The following is a 21,734-nucleotide window of genomic DNA, read 5'->3' as shown; positions in this document are numbered from 1 at the left end:
GGCGTCATTTCGAACTTATCGAAATAACAACCCGTCGTGATTCGAGCAAGGTCGAATCCTTCACTTTGATGGCGAAGGCCCTTGGCCTTAAGGGCGTTATTTCGAACTTATCGAAATAACAACCCGTAGTGATTCGAACAAGGTCCAATCCTTCACTTTGATGGCGAAGGCCCTTGGCCTTAAGGGCGTTATTTCGAACTTATCGAAATAACAACCCGCCGTGATTCGAGCAAGGTCGAATCCTTCACTTTGATGGCGAAGGCCCTTGGCCTTAAGGGCATTATATCAAACTTATCGAAATAACAACCCGTCGTGATTCGAGCAAGGCCGAATACTTCACTTTGATGGCAAAGGCCCTTGGCCTTAAGGGCGTCATTTCGAACTTATCGAAATAACAACCCGTCGTGATTCGAGCAAGGTCGAATCCTTCACTTTGATGGCGAAGGCCCTTGGCCTTAAGGGCGTTATTTCGAACTTATCGAAATAACAACCCGTCGTGATTCGAGCAAGGTCAAATCCTTCACTTTGATGGCGAAGGCTTTTCGTGGGAGTCCCAGTTTGGTCAGCGTCGCCCGCATCAGATGGTCCAACACCGTGGACACGAAATGTTGATATTTCGTACTCGCGTTGTGCGCGTGTTGCAGTTTCCCGTTCGACTTCGAGCATTAGTCTCGAGGACGCCGCCGGCCGGGAGGGTTTCGGGTGTGCCTAATTGATTTTTGGCTTCTCAATCTGGGTACCCCTGCGTTTGTTCGCTCGCGCGAATTTTGTGTACCTGGTTTGACGAAATATGGGGGATGAGGATGAGATGTTTCTCGCCTCTGCCCAGCGGCTTTGAGGGAAGGGGAGAAACCGGATTGCAGCACATTTCGCCTTGTTCGGGATATTCGAGGCCGATAGAGCAAGGAATTACAGCTCTCGCGAATCTGTTTTGGCCTCTTTTCCCTCGACGCGCTTCCTTTATATCTGGTGTGGGTTGGGTTCTCTTCTCGTGCTTCTTAGCTTCGATCTGGGAATAACTAGGAATTTTCACTAGGAAATCCCCACAGACGGTGCCAAATTGTTTGACTCAAAAAATTTGAAATCTTTTTTGGACAAATCAATCAAAGATGAAGGGGTAAATCTTAGCCAAACCTAATCAATACCGGATCGAAGGATTGTATGATAGCAATTAAACATTGAATGAATCTAGAAATGAAGATCTTATTAAAATTGAATATTGTTCATCTCCCTCCCAGGAGGGGGGGGGGGAGAGGAATTACAATCACCCCTTCATTTAGGGATCTCCGAATGTAGCTTTTTAGGAGCCCTCTGGTCATCCGAGAGTCCCTCCTCTTTTCTCCCTTTTCTCACGTATATATAGTTGAAATAATTCTCTTGCCCCTGCCGCGACTTTGGCGTGCCTAGGGCAACGAGACTTCCCGATCGTGGAAAGATACTGCTCTTGTTGTCATGCCGAATGGGTTAAGAGGAGGGATTAGATTAACTCCGACCTTCTTCTTAACGACAAAAATGCGGTCGTGACCGCCCAGGTCGAAATGGTCAGATTACGACCAATATGGGCGGGGGTATGATTTTCGTTAAGGAGGTTCAAAAAAAAAAGTTAAAGAATCAAAAGTAACGATGGTAAGTGAAAATTAAATCAGCAACCTCACAAATGTTTTGAAGCTCCTTGACCACTGAGCTAAGTGGCGCCTGGCGGATCTACCTTTGGAGGTATGGGTGCTGAAACTCCCATTAGATTTGGCCAAATTATGTAATATATTCATAGATAATACCTAAATTTTTTGAATAATTGACTATGGGCATCCACGATGATTATGTGTGACCATTTAGAATTTACACTAAAATTATTGAAGCACCCACGACCTATAAATTCTGGATCCGTCAATGACTGAACTATGTTTTTGGGTTGTGTATAGAGGCGCAAACCGAATTTTGCCTTATATGTAGTGTAATTTTTTGACGAATTTAGGGGCAAATATATAAGGAGGATAAAATAAAACTCACTAAAATATAGTTCAACGCTGCTGTCAGTGTGTGCATGGGGGTAAAATTTGAGGAAGACTTTGAGAAAGACGACGTGCGAAGACTTAACCAAAGAATAAAAGGAGAGGCGAATAGTCAACTATTACCAGCTATGGCAGTAGAGTCAATGGTTGCTAAAATAAATCTCACAATTTATATATATATTTCTCTCTTAAATTCTTCTGCCTCTGCACCTTCTTTCTCCTTCTCTCTCTCTCTTTTGAGTTATTGCATAGTTTCTTTTTTTTTTCTCAGGAAATTCTGAAGGTTTGTTCCAAAAAGCTTGGTGAAGAGCAATGGCAGTAAGTTTTTTCGTTTATTTCTGATTTTCTGGTTCATGATTTAATGTAAGATAATAGCAGTTGTATGCCCTTTTGTTGCCTCTTTTTTTTTTGGGTCTTTTATTCCCACTGTTTCACTCCAAATTGCTCTGCAATCTGTGACTGAGGCCTAATTACTTGTGTAATTATTTATTACTACTTATTTATTTATTATGTTATATCTGGGTTAAGTTTTGTCATCGAATTACGTTTACTTTAGGTCCATTATTTGCTGTAGTCTTTTATTCTTGTTAGAGAAACTAGTTATCATATTGTTGGATTGAGATGAGCTTAAATAGTGCGACATGGATGTTGATGATTTATATGGCCCCCAGGGCCAAGCTCAAGTGGCAAAGGGTGGTGGATTTGTGTCTTAGGTCACAGGTTCAAGCCCTCACATCATGCAAAGCAAAGCCTGGTATTTAAGTGGAGAAGGGTAGAGGGGCGGGCCCATTATCTACCGAGTTTCAAAGGCTGCGGTTGGTTCAAAGGATTGGCCCCTGACGGATTTCTCGGTCATCACAAAAAAAAAAAGATTTATATGGCTGAAATCAATATGTTCCAGACTGATGCGTAATTGTTGTGTTGTTGTTGTTGTATATCTGAGTCTATTTCATATATGTAGTTCAGTAAATTCCTAAATAGATAATAAGCCTATTGAACAAATCAGGCTGTTATTTTTTCTTTTACCTAACTATAAAGTTATACTATAATATAATATTTCTGTTTGGTTGTCAGTGGTTCTTTTTTTTCCATATTCACAGATCATATAATGATTTCCGTCATACCAAACACCCTTTGATCACATAAGACGACACTACTTTTCTTTTTTTTCTTTTTTTTTTGGAAAAAAACTTTGGTCGCACCAGACACTCACAATTTGTTGAATTTTGTTCTAATTGTTACTGCAGCGTCCAAATGTGCCAAAATTTGGCAATTGGGAAAGTGAAGACAACACTCCCTATACTGTCTTTTTTGACAATGCAAGGAAAACTCGTGGTGGAAAGATGATAAATCCAAATGACCCTCAAGAAAATCCAGACATGTTTCACAATTTTGCTCCTAAAACTCAAAGGGAGGAACAAAAACGTCGCGTGAGTAAAGAACATGGTGATATTCAACAACGTAATGGAGCTGGTCGTGGATCAAACTCAACTCGACCTGCTAGACAAACTGCAGGATCTGATCACAACATTGCTAAATCACCAATTCATCCATATTCTCAGCAGGCAAAGATATCAGGACGAGTAGCTGCTTCGCCTGCTTGGGAAGGGAAGAATTCATATGATAGTAGCCATGGTACTACTCCTGGTAGATCATTTGAAAGTGCTCGTGCTACTCCCGGGAGGCATCAACTGAAGAAAGAAAGTGTATGTTTCTTCCTTTTCTATTTCATCTTTCATAACATCGAAGAAGGGAGCCTTGGCGTAATTGGTAAAGTTGCTGCCATGTGACCAGGAGGTAACTGGTTCGAGCCGTGAAAACAGCCTCTTGCAGAAATGCAGGGTAAGACTGCGTACAATAGACCCTTGTGGTCCGACATTTCCTACGATCCCGTGCATAGCGAGAGCTTAGTGCACCGGGATGATCTTTCATAATATCGAAGATAGATACTTACAACTTGTGATTGCATGCCTTACTTATCCTATTTGACTGAGATAATAAGCTAATTAGTAAGATATGTTAGCCATTTCTGGAAATGATAGGAAATGCACTTGATACTTTGAGTTTAATTACCTTGTATATACTGACTATATGCTGACGAGTCACTAAAAGATAACTACTGGTAATCGTTCTTGAGATTAGTAATATGGAAAATAAGATAGATCATCTGCTACAACAAGTTAGGATATATTTCCTGACACTATCAATGTATATAAGTTATGTTCTTGATACTTTTCGTTTAATAGAAGCTACATGGCTCTTAGATCACATGTTACCAATTAGTTTAAACAATACTGCAATCACATGTGGTGCTTATGTTTTCCTGAGCCAAGGGTCTATTGGAAGCAGTCTCTCTTTCTTCTCAAGGTAGGGGTAAGATCTGCGTACACACTACCCTCTCCAGCCCCCACGATGTGGAATAATACCGGGTATGTTATTGTAATTTTGAGGTCCAGCTGATTTTTGCTGCATCTAAATCTGCATGAAAATATTATAGTAATCATGTATTTTGAAACTTCCTGAATCCTGTGTGAACGCGAGATGCTTTGTGCACTGGGCTGCCCATGCATTTTGAAACTTCTGTGCTTTTAAGTAGATTAAACCTTTGAGTTTGACCTTAAAAAGTTGGTCTGTACTTGTTTACGTAGTGCCCCTTAGGCCTAGGGCTTCGTCGTACCCGGCTTACTCCTCTTTCACTTTCACTGGCTTCTACTTATCTTTTTTTATTGGCTTATTTATAAAATGGTATCAGCATTTGAGACACTCTCCCAGGCCAATCGTCACTCGTCCGTCCTTGCTTAGGAAAAAACCGAACCACTATCTCTTGATTGATCTGTTTTTTTCTACCTTTACAGCTCACTTGTAAGTTCACTAGTGTGACACTGAAATTGAACTAAGGGAGCATTCTTTTATTCATCTCATTAGCTGTGATTTCTCCTTCTTCTAGCAGCCTGATAGAGGAGCTGTAGTTCCAAAATTTGGCGGATGGGATGAGAATGATCCTCAATCTGCAGAAAACTACTCTGAGGTTTTTAACAAAGTGCGAAATGAAAGAAATGAAAGGAACAGAGGCTCTGGAAATGTGCTAGGCACACCTGGTAGAACATCTTACAGTACCGAAAGGCATCAACGAAACGAAAAGCAAAAGGTACTGCTATCACTTGTGCTCTTTTCTATATTCAGAGGCGGATGCTTCTGTTCAATAGGTTCAACTGAATCCAGTATTTTCAATACGGAACATGAATAATCATATGTACGTGAAAAACCACTAGTTTCTTGTCATTGTTCCTAGATTGCTAGTATTATATGGCTATTTCCTATTATCTTCCGCTTCGGTTTTCTAGCATCTTGTCGTGGTTACTGCTTGTTGCTTTTTCTAGTGCTATTGCTTTCCTCCATCTATTTTTTTTTTCTAGTTCTTACATTGTAGTTATCATTTTCCTGGCTATTGTAGCTGAGATTTGATTGTTTCTATTCATCCTCTCGAGCCGAGGATCTTACAGAAACAACCTCTCTACTCCTCCGGGGTAGGGGTAAGGTCTGCGTACACACTACTATCCCCAGACCCCACTTGTGGGATTTCACCGGTTGTTGTTGTTGTTGTTGTATGTGAAAAAAACACTAGTATTTAATAAATATTAAATTTGAGCCGATAATTTCAAAAGTACAATGAATTCAGCACTAAAAACCTTAAAGTTCAAACATGTCAAGTTTAAAGTCTGCATTTGTCACTGGCTATAATGATCCATTTGTTTCACTCTTGTTCTTATCCTCTCTTCTATATTCTGCAGAGCTGCTGCTTTCCTTTGTGGTGAAAAAGAGGGTCCTATTTTTCTGGTGATATGAAGCAATAGTTGATCTGTAAATAAATCAACAAACTCCTCTGCAATGTTAATCTTTTTTGTGTTAAGAGGTTTCTTATATTGGTGATAAATTTGGGCTAGTGGTTTGTTGCCTTTGTTATGCTTTCAGCTGATTTTTGCTATTGTATTGTGTACTTGTCATTTTAATTCACTTCTCTTTGTCTCAGTTCTGCAAAGGTAGCACTTTAAAATATAGTAGTGCTATAATACTTTTGAGGCTATGAATATTTATCTGATTTTTATACTTAAGTTCTTTTTTTTTGTTTTTAATAATTGTGCTTAATCAATCTATCGGCAGAAAAAGGAAAAAAGAATTTTAAATGTTAAAAAAAGAAGAAGTTATGATTATACAATCTTTTTGACACGTGCTGCCCCCTCCTTATATATATATATATATATATATATATATAACAACAACAAGCCTAGTAATTTCTCACAAGTGAGGTCTGGGGAGCCTAATATGTACGCAACCTTACCCCTACCCTGAAAGGGCAGAGAGGCTATTTCCGATAGACCCTCGGCTGGAGAACGGATGAAAGAAGAGAAGAAGAAACCAAAAAATAATAATATGGTGGCAACAAGTAAGAATAACAACAAAAAAAATACCAAAGTCAAGAAAGCAGTTAAACTCTAGGTAGTAAAAGCCAATGAATAGAAGGATATCATACTAACACTAATGCTAGCGAACAGAGTAAAACAAAGAGAAACGCTTGACTACCTACTAGCCTTCTACTCACATATATATATATATATATATATATATATATATATATATATATATAACAACAACAAACCCAATAATTTCCCACAAGTGAGGTCCGGGGAGGGTAAAATGTACGCAGCCTTACCCTACCTGGAAGGACAGAGAGGCTATTTTCGATAGACCCTCGGCAGGAGAATAAAAAAATACACAAAAATACACAAAAATATATATTTTTTCGGCTATTATTTTGAGAGCGGCTATCCAGTGTCATTTTCCCTTCTTTTTTCTTTTTCTTTTTAATCCCTATCTTCCAAGGAAAAGCAATCTTTGATGTACAAAGGTGATGGTGAAATCAGATTACTCAAAATGATAAGAACAAATGAAGCTACCATCAGGAGATACATGCCATACATTACATGATAAGAACAATGATTGTTCCCATATTACACAGTACACTTTTTCCTCATCCTGTCTATTTGCATAACTAAAACATTAGTACAAATCAATGAAGCCTCATCTCAACCAAAGTCTATCAAAAGCTCCAAGAAAAAGAAAAGAGGGTAAACAATCAAAAACTGCAGAAACACAAGAAAAAAGATAGAAACACTGAAAGTTCAAAAAAAAAAAAGAGCTCCTCCACTGATGATTAATTGGGCTATAATGGATAATAAAACATTTTGACACTTATATCCTTGCAGGCTTCTTTCTCCATTCAGTTCGACACCTATTTATTTCAAGTCCATCGCCTGATAATCTCAATAAATGCAAGAAGCTCTTGTTTACATCCTTTGGAGCGGTAGCAGATCCATTAGCAGCACCATGAATCTCTAAACCAGCAGCATCCTCAATGGGCTCATAGCTCGTAAGTGAATCGACCACATCATCCTGCTGGCATTCGCGCCTATAATCTATTGTGATTGTTTCTAGTTCATGTGTATCAATAATTTCTTGAGGCATACTCTGCCATATATACAAGTTATTTGTCAGCAAAATAAAGTAAGTAGTAATCCATAGATGTAAAATATAATTGCAAGGTACTTCTAATAACTTCCTACAAGCACAAATGATAAATGGGCTTTAAGATCCCCACCGACTAAGTCTCCTAACTAGTCTAATTATTTATCACAATGAAGAGCAACAGAAGTTTCAGTAGTTTCCAAGAAGAAAAGAAAAATTATTGCGTCGTATATATGGCTGGCCACATCCATGTATTTAAGCGATAGGTACCAGCTATATACCTCAAGAACCCAGCCAATGTAAGTGACATTGTTTACATGTTGATTCATGTCCAGATCAGCTCTGCGCGGCTGCCAAAACACACTGAACACCTGAGTGTTTTGAAATAGAATGTCATTAAACTTGGGATTTTAAACTGATACCTACCACCAGCCCTAGCTTGGAATACTCAGCAGGATCTTCAAGTTTTGCTATTTTCTTTAGGCTGCCATTGTTCTCCTCCGGAAAAGCTAACCTGGAATTAGGGTGCCCTTTATCAATGATATTGTTCCCAATAAAATACAGCACTCAAAACTTACATGTGACAAAGTCAAGGTCAGTGACATTGCAGAGCATATGCAACAGAGTAGACAGGGAAACAAGTTACACAACACAATTATGAAGGAGATACAATTTAAAATATGTTTTTTTTTTTTGCTAAAACGATTTAAAATATGTTTGGTTAGAGAGGGAAGGGGCAGATATTATTTTGCTTCCCCAGAGTGAAGTGCTCTTCAGACCGTCATTTTTCTCTCTCACTTACCGTCCTCGGTCTACCCAATTTTAACGTAGTGAGCATATAAAAAAGAAGTTAGGTTGATTCAAGTGTAATTTTTCACTGAAATATAAAAATGTAAAACTGATTATTGGAGTTGGCTTGATAGAGAAGACACCCATATCATTGTCTGACTGTCTAAACTACACTGAATATAAGTTTGGCAAACAAACTAGCACCAGAGTTAAAAGAAACTGGACACCTTAATGTGGTATTTGGTTGGGAAACAGATTGGTTTTACTTTGGTTTTGCTTTTTTGCAAAACTCTCTCAGTGTGTGTGTGTGTGTGTGTTTGGATTTGGTTTTGAAGAATTGGTTTTGCATATGTTGGAAATTTTGTTCTCGAGAAACAACCTTTTGTTTTTTGTTTTCAGAAGCAAAACAACTGTTTTTGGGATCAAATGGTTTTTAGGCCCTAGTGTAAATTACGATTGTTAGAAGGATAAGTTTTTAATTTTAGGCCCTAGTATAAATTACGATTGTTAGAAGGATAACTTTTTATTTGTGTTATAATCTTCTATTCCATTGATCAATCTAAGATACAAAAACATTCATCAAATAGCAAGAAATATATGCATTAATTATAAATCTGTAATAAAAATCCAAAGAATTACGAATCAGTAATGTCTCCAAACCATTTGAGTGTTAGATATAACCGTAACTTATGATAGTATTTAACAGCTACATTTTCATTTACCAGTAGCAAGAAGCTGTACCTACCAAACACCATTCCAACTGTCGTATAGCAATTTCAAGAAGTTCATAAGCAACTTCTCATTAGAGTTAGATTTAACGAGAATAATTCACTCACTAAGAAAATTACAAGTTCCAGGAAAGGGAAGGGTAAGAAAGAAAATGAAAAAGAGGAACATAAGTTTACCTCAATTCTTTTGGAAAATAGGTTGATAACTCATCACGAACTTCATCAGCTACTTTTTGAAGCCGTCTTGTGTCCTGGTTCATCATGAGCCACTTGCTGCAATCAGACATCATAACGTCCTAAATTAAGATTTGTAGAATAACATGTCAAGAAGTATAGGAAAAGAAAGGATTTACAAATTGTCAAAAAGTGAGATCTGTTACTTTGATGCTAGAGAGAAATCATTAAGACAGACAAATCCCAGACTTCATAAAGTAAACACATTGATTCGTGTTGATTTAGAAGCACAACATTCCCTGGAGGTCCTTTCAGTTTTTATGCAGTAACTTACAAATAGAATTCATTCGTTCCAATAGCCACCTTTGTGGGAAATGTATTTTAAGGCAGGAAATGGATCTAATAACCAGGTGGCATGGAGAATCGTAGACCTCACTTGTGACAGAGCAGATACTCAAAAGGTAAGTAATTCAACTAGGTTAAGTATTTGCAACAAATATACTCAAGTCAAGAACACTGCATGATCGGAAGCATACATGCCCACTTGGAGATGTTCAACAAGAAAATTATCTTTTTGGTGTTATCTACATTCTTTCTGTTAGGTCTATATATGGAGTTCATACTAAATTCTGCACCTGGTTGCTCTTCCAATGACATCACCAGTAGCGCAGTCTCTGAGAATCCAATCACGTCTAGTCCCAATCCTGCCTTCACTTTGGCACCAAGTCTCTATTTCAATGACATCGCTCCTGTTCCATCTCACAGCCAACGTTAACCATGGCTGCAACAGTCTTGTCAAATAAACCAGTACAGTGAACTATCACAAAGGTAAAAAAAAAGATTACCAAGCAGGGTACTTATAGATCTCAATGTACAGGCGAGCAGTAACCCATATGAGATGCAATTTTCTCATGGTATGGGTAGTAGCAAATCCATCAGTTGAAAATCCAACCATTTGAGCATGGTTGCATCCAACCTCCTGCATAACAGAGTTTAAGCATATTAAACCCAAGTAAGCATTGCATGTTTAAAAGAAAGGACAGCCGAAAGATAATTATCGGACAGAGGAAGGCAAGAAAAAGATAATCCCCCAAATTTTATGCTCCCACCATTACTATTCCGGAGTCGAGCAATCTTTTCTTTGATTTGATAAGGTAATATTTTTATTAATAAGGTACCAAGATGGTACAATAAAGTTACAGAAAAACATCCCAAATTTGATTAGATTCTTTGATTAGATCCTACATTGAATGTTTTCAATTATAAAAATCTGTGAGTTATAGTACTTTTTATGTAGTTCTTAAATAAGTAAACTGTATTTTGAAAAGTTGAGGTATCATATTCAAATTGAGATTTAAAATTAGATGGTTTAATCCTAGTACTCCGAAACCGTCATTCCATTTGAAAAGGAGGGAGTAGAATTCACTAAGTGCACTACATTCTATGCTTAGTGCACTAAGATACTAAAACGACCCATCTATGAAGAACGCAACAAAACCATAATGAAAATCAATTAAAGCTACGATTTTTGATGAGGGAGTAGAGAACTTGTAATAATTTAAGAAAATGTAGAGCTTTAAGAAACAAAAATGATAAAGAAAAGCTAAACATTTAACTCTTTAAAGTGGAGAAACCAAAATTCCCAACAGACAATCAGGACAAAGTCCCCTTCAGATATAAGAAAAAACTTGTGAAGACATCATCTTGTCCTACTTTATGGTTCTAACCTAGGAGTATTAATTTTGTTCGTCTTCTTTGTAGAAGAAGAACAAACAACCATAACCAAACATACAACTTATGTAATGGAAGCACATTGGTCAGTCAAATTTGCTTCAAAAGACAGGTATAGTATTAAATGAAATGAGGCTGAATGAAGGGAAATGGATATAAAGGAATTATACAGCCAAACCCTTTGATTGGCTCATAAAGGTAAACCAAACTACTCAAAAATATCAAGAACAAAGACATGTTGATAAAATGATTTTGATTAATTCATTCTGTAACCTCAAATGTATATAATAAATTCAGACAAAAAAAACGCTGATTTGCTTGTTCGCATGTACATTTTATGGTCCAGACATCCTAGAGAATATAGAATTAGAATTTCTTTGAATTGCTTTGAGGCGTAGTTTGCTGATTGATTTAGCGACAAGATCGCAAAAATTAGCATGTTTAAGCAACAAAATGAAGTTAACCAGTATCCTAATCCAAAAGAAAACAAAAAAACACAACTAATTCAAACAAAATTTACCAATTGCATGTCAAAGAAAAACAAAAGAAAAAGGGAGAAAAATACACATGCATTGACAAATTAAGACCTCATATTCAGTGAAAGATCTGATTAACACAAAAACCGAAAATGAAAATCAATCTTTGGCAATTGCACGAAAATAATAAAAATTGAGAAAAAAAGACCTGCATTGACAAATTAAGAACTCATATTCGGTAAAAGAGTTGATTAAAACAAAAAAAAAGCATCAATCTTGTCATAAAAGCAGACCATCAAATCTATGATTTCGAGAAATAGACATGCATAGACAAATCACGAGGAACTCATAGTCAGTATAAAAAATAAATTAACAAAAAAAAAAAAGAATCAAACTTTAGCAAAAAAGGAAAAAAGGAAAAACTAACAGACCTGCAAGAGATTGGCGATAGTTTCAACAGTGGCAGTTTTGTTAATTCCAACCTCATAACATCTAACAATAAACTTTTCCTTATACGACATTCCATCATCCGTCATACTCCCCAGCCTTAACCGATCCGCAAGGCTAGGCTCATAAGTAAATTGCTTGTTCTTCGTCTCGTTTGTAGCTACAGCCAAAACCGGACCGGTTCGAGCTACCGAAGTAGAAGAAACAAAAGATTTTCTGTGGGGAATTGAAATCGAATTCGAATTGAAGAATCGATTTGAACAGTGATGAGTATGATCTGTAATAGCTGCATTAGCCTGATATGTCGCTCGTGACAACATTGTAAAAGAGTGTGTGTGTGTGTGAGAAAGAGAGGAAAGTGTGTGTGTGTGTGTGGTTTACGTTATCAGTGATTTGTTGTGTCGGAGTTGGGCTGTGTTTTTGCGTATTTTGTCTTGTGTCGATGAGATCGAAGTTAGAGGTTGAGGCCCTGAGGAAGTTAGACCGAGAGGGAGGGGAGCTGCCAGCTGGGCATTTAATACTGATAAATTAGTATAGTACAGTAATAAATAATGCCACTTGTTTTCATTTTCCTGGCAACTTTCACCTACCCAGCCCAAACAATAAATTTGGACACAAATGAGTGTCCGGGCCCGGGTTACTAAAACCGATCTGGATCCAATCATGGCAAGATACAAAATTGACCGGTCAGTAAAAAGTTATAATCTCTCTGTTTCAATTTAGATGAGGTAGTTAATTCGATACGGAGTTTAAGAAAAAAAAAAGATTTTTGAAACTTGTGATCTTAAAAGCTTAAAGGGTAAAAATTTGTGGGGTCATGATATTTGTATGGTTATAAAAACTTCTCATTAAAGATAAAATGGGTAAAATGAACGGATGGAGTATACAGTCAAACCTCTCTATAACATACTCGTTTGTTCCGATATCTTTTGGCTTTTATAGTGAATGATTGTTATACACCTATAACAACATTTGACGTTTAAATATTGTTGGTTGTTATAGATAAAAATTATTGAAAAATCAATTATTTTCTTTTTTTTAATGTTATATATAAAAGATAAGAAAAATATTCAAATTTAAAATCTCAAAAGATATACATATTTCACTAGTTAAATGTTGAAGAAAGCTAATACATTATTAATAAATTCATATCTAAACATATAAAGATTTAAACTCTAAGGCAGACATTTTAAAGCTACCTAGAAAAATAAATTATTTCAAGATTGATGAAAGAATTTTGTAATTGTAGCTCATTTCGTAGATTTCCTCCTCTCACTATCGATATAACGCTTGAATTGACGAAAACTTTTCTCCAAATTTTCAGCAAAAAGGTATCAAATGGCTTTCCCTTGAAAACAATCTAAGAGCTTAACAATTAAATTTTCTATCTAATTTTTTTTAAATCCAAGAAAACGATATTATGTGCAAATCTTCAAATTTTATACAAGATAGAAATTTTGTTTATTGAAAAAGATTGTGTGCATATTTTTTAGAATTATTATTAGTAATCTTAAAGATTTTATATGGTTGTTATAGAGGGTAATTTGACAAAGAGCATTCTGCTATAAATATAATTGTTACTGCTATAAGTAAAAAGCTGTTATAGAAAGCTAAAATATAACTTAAAAATCGGTTCTGAGAAAAACTTGGCTTTTATAGTGAATGACTTTTATGTAAGGATGTTGTTATAGAGAGGTCTGACTGTACTCTCTCTACTTCAATTTATGTGAAACTATTTGATTGGACACGGAGTTTAAAAAAAAAACACAAAAACTTTTAAAATATGTGATTTTTTTTTAGAATGATAACATTTCATAAATATAAAACAGCACAAAGTTTGTGCTGCTAAAAGTAACAAAATACAACCCAAAAAAAGTAAAAGAATCCCCCATTACAAAAACTTACAAGGGTTCTATGATATCAAGTATGGAGTCACTATCATTTACAGGGCATTCTTTACACCTAACATTTTAAACGACGCATAACATTTGTGTGGATATAATTCTCTTTGAAACGTGTGATCTTAAACATGTCATAGTATTTATATGCTTTAAAAGCCTCTCATTAACGATATAGTAGGAAGTGTTGGGGTTGAAGTGGTAGTGTGAACGGGAAATGAGGGAAGAAGGTGAAAAGGCAACTTTGGCTTTTGCACTTTGTCCCTCATTGGTTAAAGACAAGTATTTTGTTGGGTTTAAATATAGAAGTACTTCCTTAAGCTCTTAAAAGGAGCTAAGAGGAAGAGGCTTCGCGCTGTCATTGTCGCTCGGCTTCGGCTTCGGCTTCGGCTTCGGTCAATTGATATGATTGATTGACTTAATTTTTGGACCAATGAAATTAATTAATTAAATATTAATATCTTATATTAATATTTTGAGTGACCGTTATTTGTAACGATAAATTAATTTTCGTCTTTAATTTTATTCAAATATTCCCGCGTTAATTAAACAGCCACCAGAGAGAGGCTGCATTTCACGAATAGCCACCTTCAGTGTGAACAGCCACTTTCACACCCTTTCAATCTAGAAATTCGTTGGCTATAAATAAGCAACCATTCATTCAGAATTTTTCATCCTGAAATCTTCTGCTTCATCTCCTTCTTCTTTCTGCATCATTACTTTCAAAACAAAGGAAGTCCGTCGTGTGATTTGCACCATTATTTTGAGTTCGGTGATAACTTAGTGGTTTGAAGTGCCGCTACCGCTAAGTTGGAAGTTCCGTTCTATCCTGGGAAGAATTTATCCGTTAACCTTGGGCAACAGTGAGGGGATAAGAATCTTTAATGACACACAAGGAATTTGTGGGCTCGAGACATAATTCTGCCAATTTCTGTTCATTTAATTTTCTGTTTTTAGTCACTTATAAATTCAGAATATCTAGCAAGCTTAAAGAATCTTATTTATATATATCTTTGTTGTTTCTGATTTTCGAAGTGACTGAGGAGACTAAAACCTTCGTGTTTTCTACTCCTAATCAGTTTGAAGAATAATCTCTTCACTGTGTTAAAATCAGTTTGAAGAATAATCTCTTCACTGTGTTGTCTTGGGTTGAAGGATTAAATACTTCACCATTTACTGAATCTGTTTGTGTCATATTGACAGAAATGACTAACGGAGAGGAACAAATTGAACCTGCTGTGACTGTTACTGCTAACACAGTTTCGGGGATGCCAGGTTCTAGCCGTCCTACTGCACCTGCAACAGCGATGCCACCAGCGGAAAAGACGGGGAAATTTTCTGGTGTTGACTTTAAGAGATGGCAGCAAAAGATGTTCTTTTATCTGACCACTCTAAGCCTGCAAAGGTTCATTCAAGAGGATATTCCAGTCGTGCCTGAAGGAACCCCTGACAACGAGCGCTTCCTTGTTACTAAGTCTTGGAAGCACTCTGATTTCCTGTGCAAAAAGTACATTTTAAGTGGGCTGAAAGATGGCCTGTACAACGTTTATAGCGTCATGAAAACATCAAGAGAATTATGGAATGCTCTTGAAAAGAAGTACAAGACTGAAGATGATGGACTAAAGAAGTTTGTGGCCGCCAAATTTTTGGATTTCAATATGATTAAATCTGTCATAACGCAAGTCCAAGAATTGCAAGTTATTGTTCATGACCTCCTTGCTGAAGGTATAAAACAAGTCAATATTTTTATTCAAAATATTAATTATTGTACTAATTATAAATTTATGATTGAAGGTATGGTCATAAATGAAGCGTTTCAAGTTGCGGCATTTATTGAAAAGTTGCCTCCGCTGTGGAAGGACTTTAAGAATTACTTGGAACATAAGCGCACGGAGATGACACTTGAAGACCTTATTGTTCGTCTACGGATTGAAGATGAAAACAAGGTTGCTGAGAAGAAATCTCGTGGTAATTCAACAATAATGGGTGCAAATATTGTTGAGGAAACTTCAACGAGTAAAAAGAGAAAGAAGTCGTCTGGATCAACGAATTATCCAAGCAAGAAGAGGTTCAAAGGTAATTGCCATAACTGTGGAAAGGTTGGACAGAAGGCTACTGAATGTCGTGCACCAAAGAAGGACAATAAGAAAAGTCAAGCAAACATGATTGAGAAGAACGATGAAATAGACGACCTATGTGCCATGTTTTCAGAATGCAACCTAGTCGGAAATCCTAGAGAATGGTGGATTGATTCAGGAGCAACTCGACATGTTTGTGCTAACACGTAGTTCTTTACTTCTTATTCTCCCGTTGGACCCAAGGAGACAGTGTTTATGGCAAACTCCGCTACTGCAAAAATTGGAGGAACGGGCAAGGTAGCTTTGAAGATGACTTCGGGAAAGGTTGTGACTCTAAAAGATGTTCTTCATGTTCCTGAAATGCGGAAGAATTTAGTCTCGACATCACTTCTAGTCGATGGCTTTAAGTGTATTTTTGTTTCCGACAAGGTTGTAGTTAGTAAGAATGAAATGTATGTAGGAAAAGGTTACCTGACTGAGGGCCTTTTTAAGGTCAATGTAATTGCTATTGATATGAATAAAATTTCAGCTTCTTCTAACTTGCTTGAGTCAAATAATTTATGGCATGAACGTTTAGGCCACGTCAACTTCAAAACTTTGCGAAAAATGATTAATTTGGAAGTATTACCTAAGTTTGAATGCAATAACTCGAAATTTCAAATATGTGTGGAATCAAAGTATGTTAAGCATCCTTATAAGTCAGTTGAAAAGAATTCAAATCCTTTAGACTTAATTCACACGGATATTTGCAACATGAAGTCAATACCATCTCGCGGTGGAAAAAAGTATTTCATAACTTTCGTTGACGACAGTACTAGATATTGCTATATTTACTTACTTAATAGTAAAGATGAAGCAATAGACGCATTCAAGCAATACAAAAATAAAGTTGAAACGCAATTAAACAAAAAGATTAAAATGATAAGAAGTGATAGAGGCGGCGAATATGAATCTCCTTTTGAAGAAATATGTTTGGAAAATGGCATTATTCACCAAACAACTGCCCCTTACTCACCGCAATCTAATGGAATTGCGAAAAGAAAGAATAGACCGTTAAAGGAGATGATGAACGCCTTATTAATAAGTTCTGGTTTACCTCAGAACTTGTGGGGGGAAGCTATTCTTACAGCTAATCGAATACTGAATCGAGTTCCCCATAGCAAAACACAATCCATTCCATATGAAATATGGAAAGGAAGGAAACCCAACTTAAAATATTTTAAAGTGTGGGGGTGTTTGGCTAAAGTGCAAGTTCCTAAACCCAAAAGAGTAAAAATTGGACCAAAAACCGTTGATTGCGTTTTCGTAGGATATGCAACAAATAGTAAGGCATATCGGTTTCTGGTTCATAAATCAGAAAATCCCGACATTCACATTAATACGGTAATTGAATCGGATAATGCTGAATTTTTTGAGAATATTTATCCGTATAAAATGGAATGTGAGTCGTCTAATGAAAATCTAAGCGAGCTCGGGAAGAAGCAAAGGAAAGTACGTTTAATGAGAAAAATCCAAGACGTAGTAAACGTCAAAGGATAGCTACTTCCTTTGGACCAGATTTTCTGGCATTCTTATTGGAAAATGAGCCTCAAAAGTTCAAAGAAGCAATGTCTTAATCGGAAGCACAATATTGGAAAGAGGTAGTCAATAGTGAGATAGAATCCATATTAAGTAATCATACCTGGGAATTGATTGATCTTCCTCCGGAAAATAAACCTTTGGGTTCTAAATGGATTTTCAAAAGGAAAATGAAAGCTGATGGTACTATTGACAAATATAAGGCAAGATTAGTTGTTAAAAGGTTTAGACAACGAGAAGGTCTTGATTACTTTGACACATACTCGCCGGTACCAAGGATTACATCTATCCAGGTGTTAATAGCGTTAGCCGCCGTGTGTGGCCTTCAAATCCATCAGATGGATGTAAAGACGGCCTTCTTAAATGGGGATTTAGAGGAAGAAATCTATATGGAATAACCTGAAGGGTTTGTAGTTCCCGAAAAATAAAAGAAGGTGTTGTCACACCTCCTTTTTCTTACTACACCCCGTGAAGGAGTATAATAAAGAGAGTTTTTCCAATTAAAGGACAATCGAAACGGGATTCATTTTGTTAAAAATCAGAGTCGCCACTTGGGAGATTTATGGTGTCCCAAGTCACCGGTTTGAATCCCGAATCGAGAAAAAGGTTTGACTCTGTTTAACAGTCGCGAACCAGAAATCCCGGTAAGGAATTATGTTAACCCAGGAGAAGGTGTTAGGCACTCCCGAGTTCCGTGGTTCTAGCACGGTCGCTCAACTGTTATATTCGGCTTGATTGTGATTTTAATACATGTCATCCTATAGTGAATTTTTAGAATAATTTACCGCTTTTAATTAAATTTTAAGAAGTTGGACGTCGTTTAAAACATGTTTTTGGATCACATCACATGAAATGCACCCGGATCCTCGACACATTTTATTCAACGTTTTGGGATTTGGATTTGGGTCGCATGAAATGCACACCCGAATTTAGGAAGGTAAGATTATTAAAGAACGTGCCTAAAGCGACTAACGTGTTATTAACTTTGCAGGAGGCCATGAAAATTCGCTAAATGGCACGTCCCGAATTCTAAATATTTTAATAAAGTAATTGAAAGAGGGCCACGCAATTTATGAATTTTATTTGGCGCGGCGCACCTCGTTTTTATTTTTAAAAGGACATCCTAAAGACGAGCTAATATTATCTATAAGAACTGTCTCTAAAACAAGACTTAATTTGTTAACATTATGAATTAACTAATGTTATGATATTCAAGGGAATTCGGGCCCCAAGCTTAAGTCCGAACTCGAACAAGGCGATCTCCATTACTGAAGAAACCCTTAGCTCGAGTCCGCCACTTAACTTGAAAGGCCCAAAGCCTACTATTTAATTGTTGCTGGATCAATTATTAGTTCAAACCTGGGCCCAAAATGGATCTGGTCCACATGGGAGGCATGTGTGAGATAAGGGCTCTCAAAAGCTAAAAATAGACATGCCTTAACATGCTGAGCCGGAATCGAAATTGGGCTCAAGGCAGGCCCAAATCAAGCAAAGCCTTCCCAGGTCGTGAGAGGGGGAGACCTTGATGATTGAAATTAAACAAACACTAGAGGAAAATTCTCAAACTAGGAATGTATGAACAGCTGAACTAGAAAAATCTGCAGATTTCCAAACTCGAATTGAAACATCCGTGCTAACATTTCAACTTTTAAACCTAAACTAACACGCAAACACGAAGCAACCCCTTAAGCAATGTGGAAGAAGTCAGCATTACCATACATCAAACTCTAGACTAGATATATATGCTTTTAGAGTTGGGCTCAACATGGTGAGCCCAATGTTTAAAGGGAATTGGTCATCTAAGGACACACCCCAAGCATAATTAGCTAGCTGGGTCTGTCATCAATTGGGCCAACACTTGGCCCCAAATTCTAGAATCAGTGTTTATATATACCCAATCCGTTTAGCCACAAATCAATTTAAACATGATATAAGAAAAACGAGATTGAACTAAAATTTTTACTTCTAATCCTTAACTGATTAACACGAACTGACTAACTACAATTCCATTTCCATTTTAGCATGCAATCAATCAAACCCCCTTATATAAAAAAAAATACAATGTAAACCGAACAAATAAGCTACTGGGCTCAAAGCACGAGCCCGGATAACTGATAAACCAATCCCTTTGCATACCAGCATTCTTAAGCTCAACTAAACAAATACTCATGCTTGTTAACCATTTTTGTTATATGAACACATACATTTTAAATCAAACTAATCTTAAACAAGGATTCCCAAGCATGCTCTTCAACATTGAAACTAAATCTTCCACTCGATCCCAAACACAGCCTTATAGTATGCATGTAAAAGCTTATGCGACACCTATTATTACAGATCTACTACATAGCATGAAACAGTAAAAGGATAGAGAAAAAAAACTAAATCAAATAAGCTTGCATTCCATTGAATTTCACTCAGATTACATATCCAACATTCTGCAAATGTCCAAAGGCTATAGAGATACCTGGAGAACAAAACAATAGAAGGAATGAGGACAATAGCAGTGAGGAGCAGCAGCAGTCAACAATAAGGCAATTAATAGAACAACAACTCAAGATCAATCAGCCCAGATTCAATGTTGAAATTAAGCTCCAAATATCAAACTCAACTCAAACCCAAAACCAAAATCCAAACTAGACCATCTTGAAACCCCAAATGACTCGCAAATAAACCCGGGAATTAACAGGAATCGAACTAGGATGCAAAACCAATGAAACAGTAAAATTGATGTGTTTTCCTTTGTATTTTTTTTTTGTATTTTTGCTTTCTAACTGTGGTGTGCTCTCAGCTCTTTTTAATATCCTTCAAATCTGATTTTTCGTCACTTCAGAAGGTCCCCCTTAGATGTGAAGAAAGGGTCTTTATATAGGCAGTCCCATCCCAAACAAGCATTTCCCATTTTTTCCTTCTCCCACCCAATTACTTTTACCCTTTTAACCCCCAAAGGAATCTGAAAATCCTATCCTCAACAAACTCACGTTCTTCAATCTTCTAGAGGCTCCCATCCTAACAAAATTGATTCTTTCTTAATAAGAAGTCCCTAAATTACCCTTTTTCCAATCAGATATTGCTATCCTTGACCTTGTCCTTAAGACCCCTATAGTTTTTGGACTTACAACTGACCCCCTACGAATCCCTAAAGATTGACAAACAGAACCAACAAAGCAAAAGAACATTTATTCGGATCAAAAATGGAATTCTTCGATAAAATACCAAAAATTGATGATAATTAACACAACATCATGCACACAGTATTTCCATTATTATTTACACTAACATGCAAACGGAAACTCAATTGGATACTTAGACTTAAATCGTAATTGAAATAGTTCTAGACCTAAACTAATTGACTTGAGACAAACACACGAAGACTGAAATCTATGCAATTGATTTAATCAAGACAAACATGATGTTAATTCGAGACTCAGAAAAGAAAAGAAAAGGAAGATGAGGGGAAAAGTGAATCAATTAAACAGGAGTAGACAAGATAAAGAAAAGCTTACCTAATTGCCACGACCTGAGACAGACTCCGACCATACTCGAAATAGAAACCCCCAAAAATCCGTCCAGGCATTGGCTTCAGAAACCCTAGGTTTGAAATTCGACCGGTTTTGGAGGCCTTTGAGAGGGTTTGATGGAGAATGTTGGATGGACGGAACAAAGCGACCACAGGGTGTGATTTTGGGATGATTTGGTGATGGCGCCGCCACGAAGAATTTGTGGTGGCGCTAGGGTTCATAGTTTTAAATTTAAATTCGAGGATCTCCAGGCTTGTTTGATGGAAGATAATGGTGGATTCGTGACGGGTGGGTCGAGATGAGCTGGTGGTATGAAATTGGTAACGATTGGGGTGGTTTGAGTCGTCGCCGTCGGCGGGCTTGACAGAGTGTATCAGGGCGGCGGCTCTAGGGTTTATGAGGGGTGAGGTCGATGAGAGACGAAGGGGGGTGGGGGGTGCCCTTCGGACACTCTTATATCACGAGGACCCTACTTCGTAGCCGTTAGATCTGAAAACCTCGACGGCCAAGATCTGTTTACCTGAAACGGCATCCTTTGGGCTTAGGGCTAGGGCGGTAGACCGGGTTGGGATGGGGCTTGGGATGGGTCAAGGCTAAAGGCGTTTGGGCCTGATGCAATTAGACAAAGATGGCCCATTTTAATGTGAAAGCAGCCCAAATTCGTTTCTCTTGTTTTATTTCTTTTCCCTTTTTCGCTTTTCAACTTTCTTTTTAATTTCTTTAAACATAAATCTAAATTAATTCCTAAAACTAAAAAAGAAAAACTAGTTAAACTCAAA

The 21,734-nt window shown here is 37.0% G+C and overlaps 2 protein-coding genes across 3 annotated transcripts; one reads left to right on the top strand and one right to left on the bottom strand.

Annotated features, from left to right (window-relative positions):
• The first annotated feature begins 2,087 nt into the window (after window positions 1-2,087).
• LOC109212039 (RPM1-interacting protein 4-like) lies at window positions 2,088-6,119 on the top strand. Of its 2 annotated transcripts, none has more exons than XM_019375653.1 (4): window positions 2,088-2,330; window positions 3,260-3,718; window positions 4,963-5,160; window positions 5,804-6,119. In XM_019375653.1, the coding sequence occupies exons 1-4, from the start codon at window positions 2,325-2,327 to the stop codon at window positions 5,825-5,827; spliced, it is 687 nt and encodes a 228-aa protein (XP_019231198.1). In that variant the 5' UTR covers window positions 2,088-2,324; the 3' UTR covers window positions 5,828-6,119. The 2 variants fall into 2 exon arrangements, with proteins under 2 accessions (XP_019231198.1, XP_019231197.1); XM_019375652.1 differs by having other exon boundaries at window positions 4,960-5,160.
• An 826-nt stretch (window positions 6,120-6,945) lies between these two features.
• On the bottom strand, window positions 6,946-12,388 carry LOC109212037 (oleoyl-acyl carrier protein thioesterase 1, chloroplastic-like). Its single transcript, XM_019375651.1, has 7 exons — window positions 11,865-12,388; window positions 10,072-10,205; window positions 9,862-9,975; window positions 9,230-9,325; window positions 7,962-8,049; window positions 7,817-7,885; window positions 6,946-7,538 (listed from the first exon to the last, which is right to left on the bottom strand). Exons 1-7 carry the CDS (start codon window positions 12,198-12,200, stop codon window positions 7,263-7,265), a joined length of 1,113 nt encoding a protein of 370 aa, XP_019231196.1. The 5' UTR covers window positions 12,201-12,388; the 3' UTR covers window positions 6,946-7,262.
• Between the last annotated feature and the right edge of the window lie 9,346 nt (window positions 12,389-21,734).

This window comes from Nicotiana attenuata, unplaced genomic scaffold (assembly GCF_001879085.1).
Source record: "Nicotiana attenuata strain UT unplaced genomic scaffold, NIATTr2, whole genome shotgun sequence".
Lineage (NCBI taxonomy): Eukaryota > Viridiplantae > Streptophyta > Magnoliopsida > Solanales > Solanaceae > Nicotiana > Nicotiana attenuata.
Note: the sequence above shows the minus strand (reverse complement) of the source record. Positions and strands in the feature narration are given on the sequence as shown.

Excerpts from the sequence above, each read along its gene's own strand:
- LOC109212039 (XM_019375652.1), top strand. Across the intron at positions 3,719-4,959 it reads ATCAACTGAAGAAAGAAAGT|CAGCCTGATAGAGGAGCTGT; the intron begins GTATGTTTCTTC and ends TCCTTCTTCTAG. Across the intron at positions 5,161-5,803 it reads AACGAAACGAAAAGCAAAAG|AGCTGCTGCTTTCCTTTGTG; the intron begins GTACTGCTATCA and ends TATATTCTGCAG.
- LOC109212037 (XM_019375651.1), bottom strand. The coding sequence starts at position 12,200 with ATGTTGTCACGAGCGACATATCAGGCTAATGCAGCTATTACAGATCAT. Across the intron at positions 10,206-11,864 it reads CTATCGCCAATCTCTTGCAG|GAGGTTGGATGCAACCATGC; the intron begins GTCTGTTAGTTT and ends TCTGTTATGCAG. Across the intron at positions 9,976-10,071 it reads ATCTATAAGTACCCTGCTTG|GAGCGATGTCATTGAAATAG; the intron begins GTAATCTTTTTT and ends GAGATGGAACAG.